The sequence below is a fragment of the Salminus brasiliensis genome, chromosome 2 (assembly GCF_030463535.1).
Source record: "Salminus brasiliensis chromosome 2, fSalBra1.hap2, whole genome shotgun sequence".
Taxonomy (NCBI): domain Eukaryota; kingdom Metazoa; phylum Chordata; class Actinopteri; order Characiformes; family Bryconidae; genus Salminus; species Salminus brasiliensis.
The window spans coordinates 42,975,445-42,988,781 of NC_132879.1; the positions used below are offsets into that span (position 1 = coordinate 42,975,445).

At 38.9% G+C, this 13,337-nt stretch overlaps 1 protein-coding gene across 4 annotated transcripts in view; it reads right to left on the minus strand.

Annotated features, from left to right (window-relative positions):
- cacna2d4a (calcium channel, voltage-dependent, alpha 2/delta subunit 4a) overlaps positions 1 to 12,198 on the minus strand; it is a 118,993-nt gene extending 106,795 nt beyond the window's left edge. For 3 of the 4 annotated variants that reach the window (XM_072672842.1, XM_072672841.1, XM_072672840.1), the window contains exons 1-5: positions 11,381 to 12,198; positions 6,159 to 6,240; positions 2,086 to 2,202; positions 465 to 524; positions 131 to 293 (exon numbers count right to left, since the gene is read on the minus strand). In XM_072672842.1, coding sequence (XP_072528943.1) covers positions 131 to 293; positions 465 to 524; positions 2,086 to 2,202; positions 6,159 to 6,240; positions 11,381 to 11,565 — 607 coding nt within the window. In that variant the 5' untranslated portion in view covers positions 11,566 to 12,198. Of the gene's footprint in view, positions 1 to 130; positions 294 to 464; positions 819 to 2,085; positions 2,203 to 6,158; positions 6,241 to 11,380 lie in introns of those variants that run through there. The other variant, XM_072672843.1, reaches the window with a different exon arrangement.
- Positions 12,199 to 13,337: the final 1,139 nt, after the last annotated feature.

Genomic DNA, 13,337 nt, shown 5'->3' on the forward strand with positions numbered 1-13,337 from the left:
AAAGATGCTTTTGGAAGATGCCTTTCACTTCTACTCAGCAATTCACAGTTAGGAAAAGTTTGGGTGCCCAAACATTTGTATGAAACTATAAGATTCTGTTCTAATTACAACACCAGTAATTGTGGAATACCCTTGTTGTAGACATTGGTGGGAACTTGGATGACGCTCTGTTGTGTATTGACAGGAAGTTTGTTGAAATGCTCATTTTCCTCCAACGGGAACTCTCCGCCTAGGTTCACATAGTTTCCATCCTCATCCATAGTGTTTATCAGCATGGAGTTATAGTAGTCAAACTGCAAAATAACAATGCTACATTTTAGAAGGATCCGAGTTTGATTCTGTCATACAACATACATCACTGCGTATGAAGCATACAAGTGTAACATATTATGGCATGTTGTGGTGTTAGAATGATGCATTGGAGGCTTCATGAATGTGGATGGATTATCAGTAGATCAGCTCACCTCTAGTGTGGCGTTGTACTCGTGATACAGATCAGCATCTTCTGCAGCCTCAGCCATTCTCTGTAGAAACACACACACACACACATAGCTTCTTGCTATCTTTTATCACAGCTCAGGGATGTTACCAAAGACTTACCCTCTCCTTCCTTGCATACTGTTGGTGATACATTAAGAAGGTTTGCCTTCATCACTTGGGATGCGTACAATGAACTGAATCAGCAGATGGAAATGGAGTTCTCTGTGTGTTGTCAGGTTTTCTATTACAAAAGAAGCCCCATGATGCCTTTATTGGTAGATGCACTGTACGTGTCAGAAGTGTGGGCACCAGTGAGGAATCCTCAGGGTATACTATGCCTTTAGAAAAAATGTGTAGATTTTAGTAAATTTGTATTGCAAAGACACTTAATGCTTACTTCACTTGGAAGTCTAAGTTGGAAACATAAGGCTTAACCTCTTAAACTCCTTGGAACCACCAGTTGTTTTTGTTTTTTTCCCGACTGTTATAACTTTGAAACAACTCAACAATTTGCATCGCTTTGCACACAGTAACCAATTAATCATTTTGAATGTTGGAAATAGATTTAATACAATTGGGATTTTGTTCCCATAGTATTTAGAAAGACCCAACAACAAGTAGTCCCATAGGTTAGCACATCAGGAGATGGACAGAAAACAAGACAGATAAACTACACACATTGTTAGGATGATGAGGTACAAGGCAACTAAAGTGTTTACTATTCTTATTTCTTTTCCAAAAAGCAAGGACCCAAGGGGATCTGCAGATTTTTAATCTTTCTTAGGCAAATGAATGAATCCAATAGTACTGAGTTTCTGTCATGGCAAAAAAAGGCTTAACAAAACTACATCCATGATCCATGTTAAAATGCACATAAATGCAGACTGGAGGAGTATAGTTCTCCCTGATTTATTATGTCTGATATAAACTTATCAGTTTATTATCAACCTCTTGAGCTGAACTTAATAAAGCCACTTTCCACTATTCACCCAAGCCCATTATTTACAGAACCAATACAGGATGAAGATAACATTTTTAATCACAATTGACACTGATAAGGCAATAAGTTGAGGGATGGGGGGGGGGGGTTAATAGGGTAATAGATATTTATTACTCTAACAGTTTACAGGTTGTACACTTCTATGGGGGGCGATCAAGGGTTGTTCAGTAAAGCCAGTGGTTATGTATACTGGCCTACCTAGTTTAGAGTTCTCCCTTTTACCAACAGATCTGATTTAACTAATAAACTACTGAATCCATCCTTCCTAAGGTGAACCTGGCCTTATGGTATGTAATTGTGATCATAGTTCTATGTAATACATTTGAGAAATATCTTGTAATGTGTTAAAACACACTGGTAAATGATTGAAGATTAGTCTGAATGACTTTGACCAAATGTATTTGCTTTACTATTAGTTAGATATTGTGAATTGTCTGATTCATCAAAGCACCCACAGAAACTAATGTGAAGAATCTGAGTTTGGTGAGAAAAGCTGTCATTTGTTAGAGGGCTCATTTGTACATTGCACATTCATGATCACGCTAACGCTTATAATACAGTACTGTAGAGCCCTAATATTTGAAGTGCTGAACAAGCTCTCTTACTTTGACAGACTTCATCTTCCTGCCAAGCATGTTCTCCATCTCTTCAGCGAACTTTCTCACCAGCTCCATGCCATTCACCTCCTCGATCTTCACTATAGGCTCAATGTCCTTGTATTTCTACATTCACAATCAGACACACACAAAACACACAGATACACACAATAAACAACAATACTGTCAACCACCAACATCTATGTGGGCTTCACCAGTCAGCATGTTTTTGCAAATGTTTGCTGTTTATACTATGTCATGTGAATCATAAGGTGGAGCCTGCTGAAGATCAGCATTTCTGGCCCATCCTACAGCCGCTCGATTGGACTGCGATCTGGGATATTTAGAGGCCAAGTTAACGCCTTGAACTCTTCATTATAAATGAAGCTATGTCGAATGTTCTAATAGGAGACTAATGCTATGTCACCTTCACCTTTAGCAATCACCATCTTCTTAACTAGTTTGGTCTCTCCCGGTTGCCCGGGGGTTGTCTTCTTCTCACAGTGCATCATCGTATGTACCTGCCCAGCCATCCATGTGATATAAAAAAAGGGCCTAGGCAACCTAGGCAACCCCTGTTCACTATTGGCAACCAATGCCAACCCCTGTCCACCATTTAAAACACCCGCTGGACCTTTGATCAATGGTGCTTTTAATGGTGGACAGGGGTTGGCATTGGCCTCGTACACAGTGATCCCATAACAGTCATTAACCTCCTAACACTCCAAGGCTTATTACACACTAAGGTGTATTACTCAGTAACTACAGGGACTTCTGTACAAACGCATGTGGATATTCCTTGGTAATAGAAGTTTGTAATAACACTTTTGGCCCAGAAGAGATTTGGGTTTCCAACAAACACCCTGTTGTTGGTTTGTGATCGACCACTGACAATAGATACTTTTAGAGTTTTAGAGATGTTTCATCCTAGCTGTCTAGGCAATAATGAGTTGAAGTGGCTTAGTGCTGTATGATGATTCATTTTTTCTTTATCAGAGAATAAAAAAATTTTTTTTTTTACAATTTCTAATCAGTAAACAAAATTGCTTTCACTTTCAAAGACAAGGAAAATCTACTTCTGAACATCAGACAATTTACGATGTGCACCTCCACCAGGAGCGCCATGAGGGAAGCAGGTGAGAGAGATTTAATTGAATATTTAAAACTGCATCTGCAACAGTAGTTTCAGCTTTGGCAACTATTCTCTAACAACCAGCATGGGAAAGCCCACCGTATAATTCTTCCAAGGCAATTTTCCCATTTTCTGGAGTACACACGGTTAGGCCATTATCAGGCAGTAAGCAGCACAACTTAAGGGATAAAAAACACTCAACGGTGGTGAGGATGGAACCAAGCAATTAGTGAGCTGCTGATATTTTGGACAGTCTACACCAGCAATAAATAGTCTACTGATAAGAGATCCATCTGTTTCATTATCGACTAAGACACTAGACAAACACCACAAACACTTACCTTCCGCTTCCAACGTCATAGCGCATCACATATTAATCACAAAGCTACACTGGCCTACAACAATCTCTGCAGACCTCATATACGTGCCTAACCAGCAAACACTAGCTTCTGTTGGTTCTGGGCCCTTGGGCCTGTGATAAGAAATCACAGATCAATGTCAATTCCCAAGGCAGTGTCATTTTTTAGTGAGTTTAGTTTAAAAGGATCTATGAGGCCTTGTGAACAGAGGGACACTCTTATTGAGGCTTTGTTCTTTCCTGTATGCTTCCATCACACCGTCTGCTGCTGCAGAGGCACTCTTTTCTCTGCACAAACAATTGTGCCAGTTCTGAAATAAGCTGAGAGATTGGCCTGGGATAATCCACTTCCCAACACAAAGCATTAAGAGGAGCAGGTTTTATACTGAGCTTAGATCAGAGAGAAAGAGAGAGAGAAAGAATGAGAGAGGGCGGAGATGTTAGGTGGACACATAGACCAAGAAGACCAAATCAAAGAAAAGCAAATCTCTTCTTCTATGGCAGAATAACCTCAAAAGAGTCACAACTGCCTTTGACACATCTCTAGTGCCTTATAGAAAAGTTAAGCCCCTTTTCTTTCAATCAGAACACTTTTTCAATGTCAACTATGCTACTATTCGTTTATGTGCCATCCTTCTGATGCTACAGTAATTTTTTAAAAGAGTTTACCTCTTAGTGTCTGTAATATAGCTCGTATAGCTAGTTTTGGTGAATGTAAATAACAAAGAACTAGCTGACCTCCACACTAGCTGACCTCCACAACACAGTGCTAGAACTATGACTGCACTAATCAGTGCTAATGCAGGCATGCTCAACATTCACCTCGCAGGATATGCAGTGTCATTTAAGGCAAATTTAATTAAACATTACATTTATTCACAGAGTTTACATTTTTCATGACATATCTACCAGCGTTAGATTATTATTATCTGGCCATTATCAATTATTTTACTCCAATCTTGGGTACACTGGGTGCATTCTTAATATCACTACATATTGGATCATCAAATTCTGGTGAAAATCCTGTATTTTATTAATATTGCAATATATGCCCAACCCCCAACATATACATTTAAAATAGCTACACAATATGTCTAAATGACTGCTGACACAAATGTGCAAATGCACACACACACACAGCTTGTCTAGTCGGTGCAGAGAAATAATCTCTTGTCGCTGAATGCAATTAAATCCTCACAGCAATGCCCCATAATCTAGTAGAAAGCCTGGATGGTATAGACGACAGATTAACTCCAACAAAAGCAGGATAAACTCGCATTTAATAGCCTTGATTTCAGGAGAAACAATGAATGAGCAGGTGTCCCAATACTTTTGTCCATAAAGTGTATATTTTAAAAAATGTTTTTTTTTACAGGGACTCATAAACTCTTACAGTGGTTTTATGATATTTGCTATCACTTTGTACACATCCAGTAGTCATATGTACTATTCCACCATCTCTGCTTTTAGCTTTGTTCATCAACACTATACTGTAAATAAAACAGCATCACACTCTTAAAAATGAAGACTGATGGTTACTTATAAATCATTATATTTATAAACATGATATGTGAGTGTGAAGAGTCCTATATAAAGTTTAAATAATGTTCTCATGATACAAGAGTTCTACAATTACAGGGTCCTTATGAGAACATTAAATCGAAGCCAAGATCCATCTACAAACCTTTACTTTTAAGATTGTGCCAAACGAACCAGACTGAAACCCCAGCATGAATATGTTTCAGACCTCTAATTATCTAGATAAATTGGTAAGATTTACACGCTTAGAACTTTCTCCAGCAAGCTGTTGAGGTTAAGTTGAGGTTGTTTTTAATTATTAACTTATTCAATTATTTTTACTCATTATTATTTACATATAGCTCTGAAAGTTCCTGAGTAACGCATTCATTTGCTATATTTCTCTTGTTTTGTGCTGTATGAAGCATTATGCAAACATAGTACTGGTAATGTTAGAACTACTTTAAAAAAAACGAGGTCAGAAAATCTTGATGAAACTGTGTTTCATCCCGTTACCATCATCCCTATCTCTCTCTCTCTCTCTCTCTCTCTCTCTCTCTCTTGCTCGCTCGCTCTCTCTATCTCCCTCTCTCCAGGTTGACAGATGGAGCTTCAAGCTGGTAGGTTGTCTTGTTGTCTTTAGTGCCCTAGAGAGATTCTCATACAGAACGCACTTCATTATAATATAATAAGAAGTGCACTCATTTTCACAAATACAAGAGCAAAAAGACATGCATTTAATATCATTAAAATATTATCATTCATTGTCTTGTTTTTAACAGAATACACAGGGAATCATTATTTAGACCCTGTATTGAGACCTTTTGAAAATTACAAATGCTTTCAAGCATTCTTTTATATATTAAATGCCATGGGGTGACTATGCATTTCCATCTATATACACATTGAGTCCATATTTAAAGCTACTACAAATCTACTATAAATCTTCCCTTGACAGTAGAGACAGTTACACCAACAAAAGCAGGATAAACTGTTTTTAATACCCTTGATTTCAGTAGTTACAACGAATGTACTGAATAAGTAAAGATCTAGTAAATGTTGAGCTTTACTTACTTTTTGCAGCAGGAGAGATCCAGAGTATCTGGCTGATAAGGCTGATAGCTGTTTTCCAAATGTGTTGGCCCACTCTTGCACCCTAATGAACACACAAACAGCATATACCAATGGGACCCAAACTTCCACATTAATATAAGGGCTGCAAATGTGTGCAGAATATAAAAATCAGCTGCTAAATCACATACGATGCACTGAGTGACACCCTTTCTAATAAATGCATTATCAATCACTGTCCCTGTAGAGGCATGCCAGCACTAAGCTGAAATGCTCTGAAAATGCTCTGTCCAATACTTTTGGGATGAGTTGGGGAGTTGATAGGGGCAGTGGGCATCCAACCTTATGACCCTAGTAGCATTCTTGTTCCTAAATGTAATCAAATCCTCACAGCAGTGCTCCAAAATATAGTAAAAAGTCTTCCTTGGACAGTAGAGACAGTTACTTTAACACAAGCAGGATAAACACACTTTTAATACCTTTAACTTCAAAAGAAACAATGAATGACTAGGTGTCCCAATATTTTTGTCCATATAGTTTACTTTACATAGCTATATGAAGCCAATGAGTTGCATAAAGAAGTATCATAGGATCATAAAGATATATTGGGTGAGTTATGGAGAGCCCAAAGTAAGGGACTACAACTACAAAAGACAATAAATGTGCAATACAGGTCATTTTGTATACAACAAATACCCAGAACACACACCAATGTCCCCACCAATTGTCTACACTATATAAAAAAGACATTATACTCAACTTTAACCTTCTAGTATGTAACACTAAGTCACTAAACACTAAAATGCAATGGAACAGACCATCTTACACTCAAGGAAGGCCAGTGTAAAGTTTGACCCAGTTTCACAGTGCTGAACAGGTCAAGTGAAAATGATGAAGCGATGAGAGCCTAAACAATTTTAAAGGGCCTATATTAAAACACTGAGTATTGTTTACATAAAATGTTGAATGTAATATCCCAGTGTTCCCCTTGGAGTAACCCTATACCCTGCAATCTCAGTGAATATTAAGATATTAGAAGTGATTCCATGGTGAAGTGTGACTACACATCTATAACACGCTCACTGTGCTGAGTTATTCCTTACTACAGCTTGCTGTAATAGGAGCGGTTACTGTGTTTAAGAACCAAGCTGAAGAAGAAGGATTTAGCTTCTGGCCTCTATGTGCGTGTGTGTGCACGTATGTGTGTCAGGATGCCAGGCCAGAATATCAAGCTTCCTCTCTCTGACTAAAGGCCAAATCCACAATCCATGAGGACACATGGCCTAGAGCCACAGAATTGTCTGCAATCCTCAAGAGAACGTCTGAGGACATTAACCTTTCTGAATGTTCTGGAAGGAACGCTGAGCTCTGGATGCCAGGACTGGCACAAACGATACTTTGGCTGTGTTCACAGAGCAGGCCTCGCTGTTCCATTCTGATTAGTAGTTATGTGATAGGATATACCTTGTATTATGTATTTCAGGTTATTGTGTACATATGTTTTAGCACATGGTCAAAGCTGTGAATTTTTTGCTGAAGAATTCCAAAGACTTTTCAACATTCACTCAGAGTGGTCTGGTCTGAAATGCTCTGTTCTAAAGAAACAGAGTCAGAATTGCTCACAGTCGTTTTGATAGGAACCTGGCATCTGAAGAGTTTAATGCCCCTGAAAGCTCCCTCATAAAGGCTATTAGATGAGTTGGTAAAGATTAGCCTAATTCCTTAGAAAGTCTTTCAAATATCTTTCTATACTCAGATGTACTTTGTATGTTTCACCTAAGCATGTTTGACAGAAATAGTTTATAGAAACTTTTGACAGAAACATTATTATAGACTGTGAAAAATACATGTGTTCACAGTCCATGCTGACGCAAAGCTATATAGTTACTAGCATCAAGATAAAAGCCTTTCAATTTAAAGATGTGCAAACTACCTGTGACTAACTAGCCAGTTCACGTCCACATACATCAATGTTATTGATTAGATCTCAAATAATAATAATTATTATTAATATTTATGATGAATTATCTGTAACACTGGCATATTACAAGTCTAAATGAATACTATACAGAAGCTTATTCCTACATTATTAGTGATGTTGACACAACTTAAGGCTGCACAAGGCTGAACGCTCTAAGTGTTTATACTTGACACAATCTCCTTCCATTAGTTTTGAGCCATTTGACTATCCCTATGATATCTCACAGAGGGATCCTACAAATGCCTGCAGAAGCGCTCCTCTGCAAGCGCTTCTTCCTTCAGTTCACACCTCCTTTTAGTGCCAGGTTACAGGAATTCAGAGGTGGTGCTGTTGAAGCCTCATGCCAGTTGCATTTGCTCATGTATGAACCTAGCTTTAAACGGCTGAATCTGGTGGCTCCTCTGCTGCTTCACCTGAGCTGGGAGGTGAAATTGTGTCAGCATTGGACATGTGAAGAGTGCTCAAACAAAAGTATTCTGATGAAATTCTGCAGGAGATCATTTGGTAAAAAATAGACACTGTTACAGTGTAAGCTTGTGGCCTGTATTTTTTTCCCCAATTTCATTCGTAGTGAAGGATAGATGCAGGGTGTAGAGCAAAAAAGTCCACTGTATAAACTCATGAGACGTGTGTAGGTTTACTGGCCATTGTGGTAATAAAATGTCTATGTTTGTATTGCAGCTATTGTATATCAGCCACCACCACCACTGCAATGAAGTTTTTTTAGAATGAAGCATCGCATTCCACACCACTCTGAATGACCACTGCGTCATTATATACCAAGTTTAAGTCCTAAAGTTTAATTTCTAATGGTATATGAATTTATCTCTCTCTCTCTCTCTCTCTCTCTCTCTCTCTATATATATATATATATATATATATATATATATATATATATATAACTATATATATATATAACCTTCTTGAGAAACAATGTTTAAATACAGCAAACATCATGATCTGCCATCTAAGCTTAGATAAAACAGATTAGGATTCTGTAATTCTGTAATACACAGATGTACTCCATACATTGCACCTAAGCATGTTGGACACAAATAGTTCTGAAACTGGTTTATTGACTGTAAAAAATAATATTTTCACAGTACATAATGGCTATACACAAATATGACTATATAGTTATTCACCTGAATAACATAAAGGTAAAAGTCTTCCATTTGAAAGATTTATTGCCTCCTTTTAGTTTTAGAAATGTGCTAAACCATCTGTGACTAACTTCCCAATTACTGTTAGCTAGCTAGCTAACCTTTACAGAGATTTATTAAGAGTACTTAGCTAAGATACTCGGATGTACATTTCACCTAAGCATGTTTGACAGAAATAGTTCTGAAACTTTTTGTAGTACAGTAAATTCTAACTCTATAACAGCTATATAGTTATTCAGAGTTTAAAATCATCAGTTTTAAGATTTATTAGGAGTATTCAGTACTCTATGTACATCAGTGTTAAAAGATATAATCTAAAGATAAAATCTCTAATCTAGGTGTCAAGATAACCTTTGGTCATTTTTATGATCCATTATCTGTAACACTGACATATTACGATAAAAACATTACTATAAAAAAGGTTATTTCTAAATTATTTAGTAGGCTGTTATGTTTGATATCACCAACCAGCTAAGCTCATGACTAATTTCCAGTTTAATAAAGAATGTCATCCTCAGTCTCACCAACACAGACTAAGATTCTGAAACAGTAAATAAAAGATCAAACATATTAGACAGAGGATTGTACATGAGCTGATTAGTACAGACATTTGAATAAGTATAGGTTAAAATTAGGTAAACATTTTTTATTTTGAGGAAATGCAAACTGAGATTATTTAATAGACTTTGCCATTATTTTCTACTACAGCAGAAGAACACCATTTCTACACAGATGTAACACCATTGCTTAAATTCCCAACTAGTGTTGACTCTATTCCTGCCATGTTTAATCTCCTTCAGACTTTCTAATAGACATGGTCTACATTTATCATCAGGGTCTGCAATTTTCACTAGACCCTTCAGGGAAACTACATAAATTTGCCCATCTATATGAGTGCATATTGCTATCTTGAGCACATTTGACATAACACATAGCACTAAAAGTGCAAAGAAAAGAGTCTGAGATGCTGATCACGACATAAACAATGAGGTGCATGGTTATCCCACCTTCCTTTTTTTAGACTACTCATTCCGTTTAGTGAACTGTATTGTTCTCCATGTCAGCACATACTGAACACATTGTGTAAAGGTTTCTGAACTGTACGTCAACCTGCCAAAGGTTAATCTGTAAGCAGCCCAAGATCTTTTGGCAGTGATTTTGGACAAGTCTGGATGAGGCGGCAGGAAGCATAGGAGGCCTTTGGGTCACAAACCGAAACTTGCCAGAGACCTCTAAGACCTAATAATCAGGCTTGCGAACGAGGAGCAGAATGTGGTTAAGGATTGATGTGACCTAAAGGTAATGTACTAACTCTACTGCTGAGAATACAGCTTCTCTACACAGCACTAATGCAGTGCTTTAACTGTGTCTCCTCATTGCCCCCCTCATTACAATGAGAGAATATTAATACTGTATACATAGGTCAACTCAGTCTTACCCTTTTTTAGACCTTCTGTCAGTGTCTAGTGTGTTAATGAGATGCCCTGGGCTTGCAGTAATTGCCAGTTAGTCTGACCTGTCAACATTTCCAGTAAATAAAGGGGAGATTCCCATAAAATTGTATTGCAGTGAAATGCCCAACAAGAAGCAAAACATCCTGTACACCCTTTTCGACAGTTGCCCTTATATAGTATGATCTATATGAAAACATTGAGAGTAGTGGAACCCTAGTGCTTGTAGTATCACTATCATACACTTTAAAAGCTAAAGGTTCCATAAAGGGTTCTTTGTGAGCTGTAGGGGAATCTACCATTTCCAGAAATGAGATGTATGAAGAACCTTTTGAAAGTTGAAAGAACCTTCACAAGATATCTCCTAAAACTGTACATCCAAGTTCAGAATAGCCCCTTAACACTCCAAGGCTTATTGCACAGTAAGGCATATTATTCAGTAACTACAGAGACCCCTGTGCAAACTGGTGGGGCTATTCCTTGCTTATAGAAGTGTGTAATAACAATTTCGCCATAAACATTAGCCATTTAAGGAGTTCTATTTTAGGAATGCGGGATGGTTTAACAATAGGGGGTGAGGATGGCACAGTAGGTGGCAGCGGCAGTGGTCTGCAAACAAATGGTACTCACGTTTCAGGAGGGATCCTCATCTGTGCACATGCTGGGAGGCATATCCAGCTGAGGGAAATGATCCAGAGAACGGTGGCTGCTGTTCTTCTGCCCATCCATCCCACGCACAGCATGCTTGTCCTTTCTGTCTGTCCTGCACAAGAGTTCACCCTCACTCCTGCCCTACTGAGGGACCACCACAGCATCAGCACCAGAGCAAACAAATTGGCCAGAACAAAGAGCCTGACTTCCACAGGGTTTCAGAGTTGTCTGCTGCATGCATTTGTCTCTGGTCCTTGGACATCAGCATGCACATGTCACTGAAGGTCCGGTGCCACTCTAGAAGTTTCGGGTACCGTGTGAATGTGTAGGGGGAAATGAGGGTGTTGGAAATGAATCCTGGCCTTGGTCCTCCTAAAATTCCACCTTTGTCATGTTTCCAGTTATCCTTCCATTTTTTCACTCTTCAGTTGGCATCTCTTTCTCGCCTGATCTTGCCTTAGCCAGAAAATTCAAAGACTCTAGACTCTACCCTAATCAAACTAATCTCAGAACTAATTCCCAGCCTGTTGAGCCTGTAGTTGACAGCAGTGTTGCCACACTAAAAGTCGTCAAGCCTTCTGACTCCCTCCTTATCCGTGCTTGTAAAGTCCAGAGCCCAATGTTAGATGCCTGCAAGGAGAAGGGGAGTTGGAGGCTGCATTGTACAGAACCTGGGACAGGCCTCCAGCTCGTCCTCCTCTTCCTCTCTCTCACATTTGCTCACCCACTCACTCTCTGCTGCCTCTGTTAACCCCGGAGCGGGAGGTGAGCGTAATCCGTTTGGATTATGTTATCAAGTGGGGGAGGGATAGGAAGCAAAAGGGAAGCAGAGAGAGAGAGAGAGAGAGAGAGAGAGAGAGAGAGAGAGAGAGAGAAAGAGGTTGGTGGGTAGGCGGTTTAAGTTAGAGTGAAGGAGGGGAAAAAAGGGGTGGGAAAAAAGCGAGGAGAGACTGATGTATCAAAGAGGATTACATCATGAATTCTGGAGGCTTTGGACTGTCCAATATAACATTGAGGTAAAATGTTCGGCAAAGTCACTGGCTGTAAATCCCTACACCCTCTGTCAATTAATCCCCACGTTTTGGCACTGATGATGATAGTGATAGAGATAGAGATAGTGGAAACAATGATTTCCAGTTCCAGGTTTGGAACAGGAACAACCCATTTGGGTTCTGGCCTAATCTAAAAGGCAGAATGCAGTGTCAGAAATCACTTAAACAAGCCTATTTCTGATCACTTATCAGCTTGATGTTGTTCTAAGAAAAGTGTGTGAGGATTTCACTCTGATGAAAAAAAAAGAAGAAGGAAACTTTGGACACCAAACGTGTCTTCGCTGATTGATTGCATTTGGCCTAAAGGGTAAATTGTGTAAACGTGATTTTCCGCCAAGCCATTCCTCGAAAGGCATGTATCTAGGAAAGTACTTGCTGAATAACAACCTAATCCATGTGGGGAAAGTCACTTTTAGTCCAATACTGACCCCCTATACACAGCTGTAAGATTCTTCATTATTGGTTCCAGGCAAAGGCCTACTGATGTTAAGTGTTACTCATTAAAAACATTTAAAATTCTGGGTTAAGATGTCATACTGTGCTTTAAAAATATAGTGTAAAAGAATAATATCTTGTCAAGAGAAATCTTCTCAAATATAGTCAACATAACTCTGATGCTGATGTGGGGTTCACATTCGTGTAACATACACTATGTGGGTCCCAGGTGGGCATGGGCTCCAAGTGGGTATGTAGATTTGTTTTTAGTGGCATGCAACTGGGCTTCCCCAATGGCCTCATTGTTACAGCCCACTCTAATCTCATCTAGGCCCCCCTGTGCAATGTAGAAACCAGATGGGGCTGATCCTGGTTGAGATCCATATGTGAGGCCAACATAGAACCCATCGACAAAACTCTCTGGTTTCCAGTTTGGCTACCTACACAAG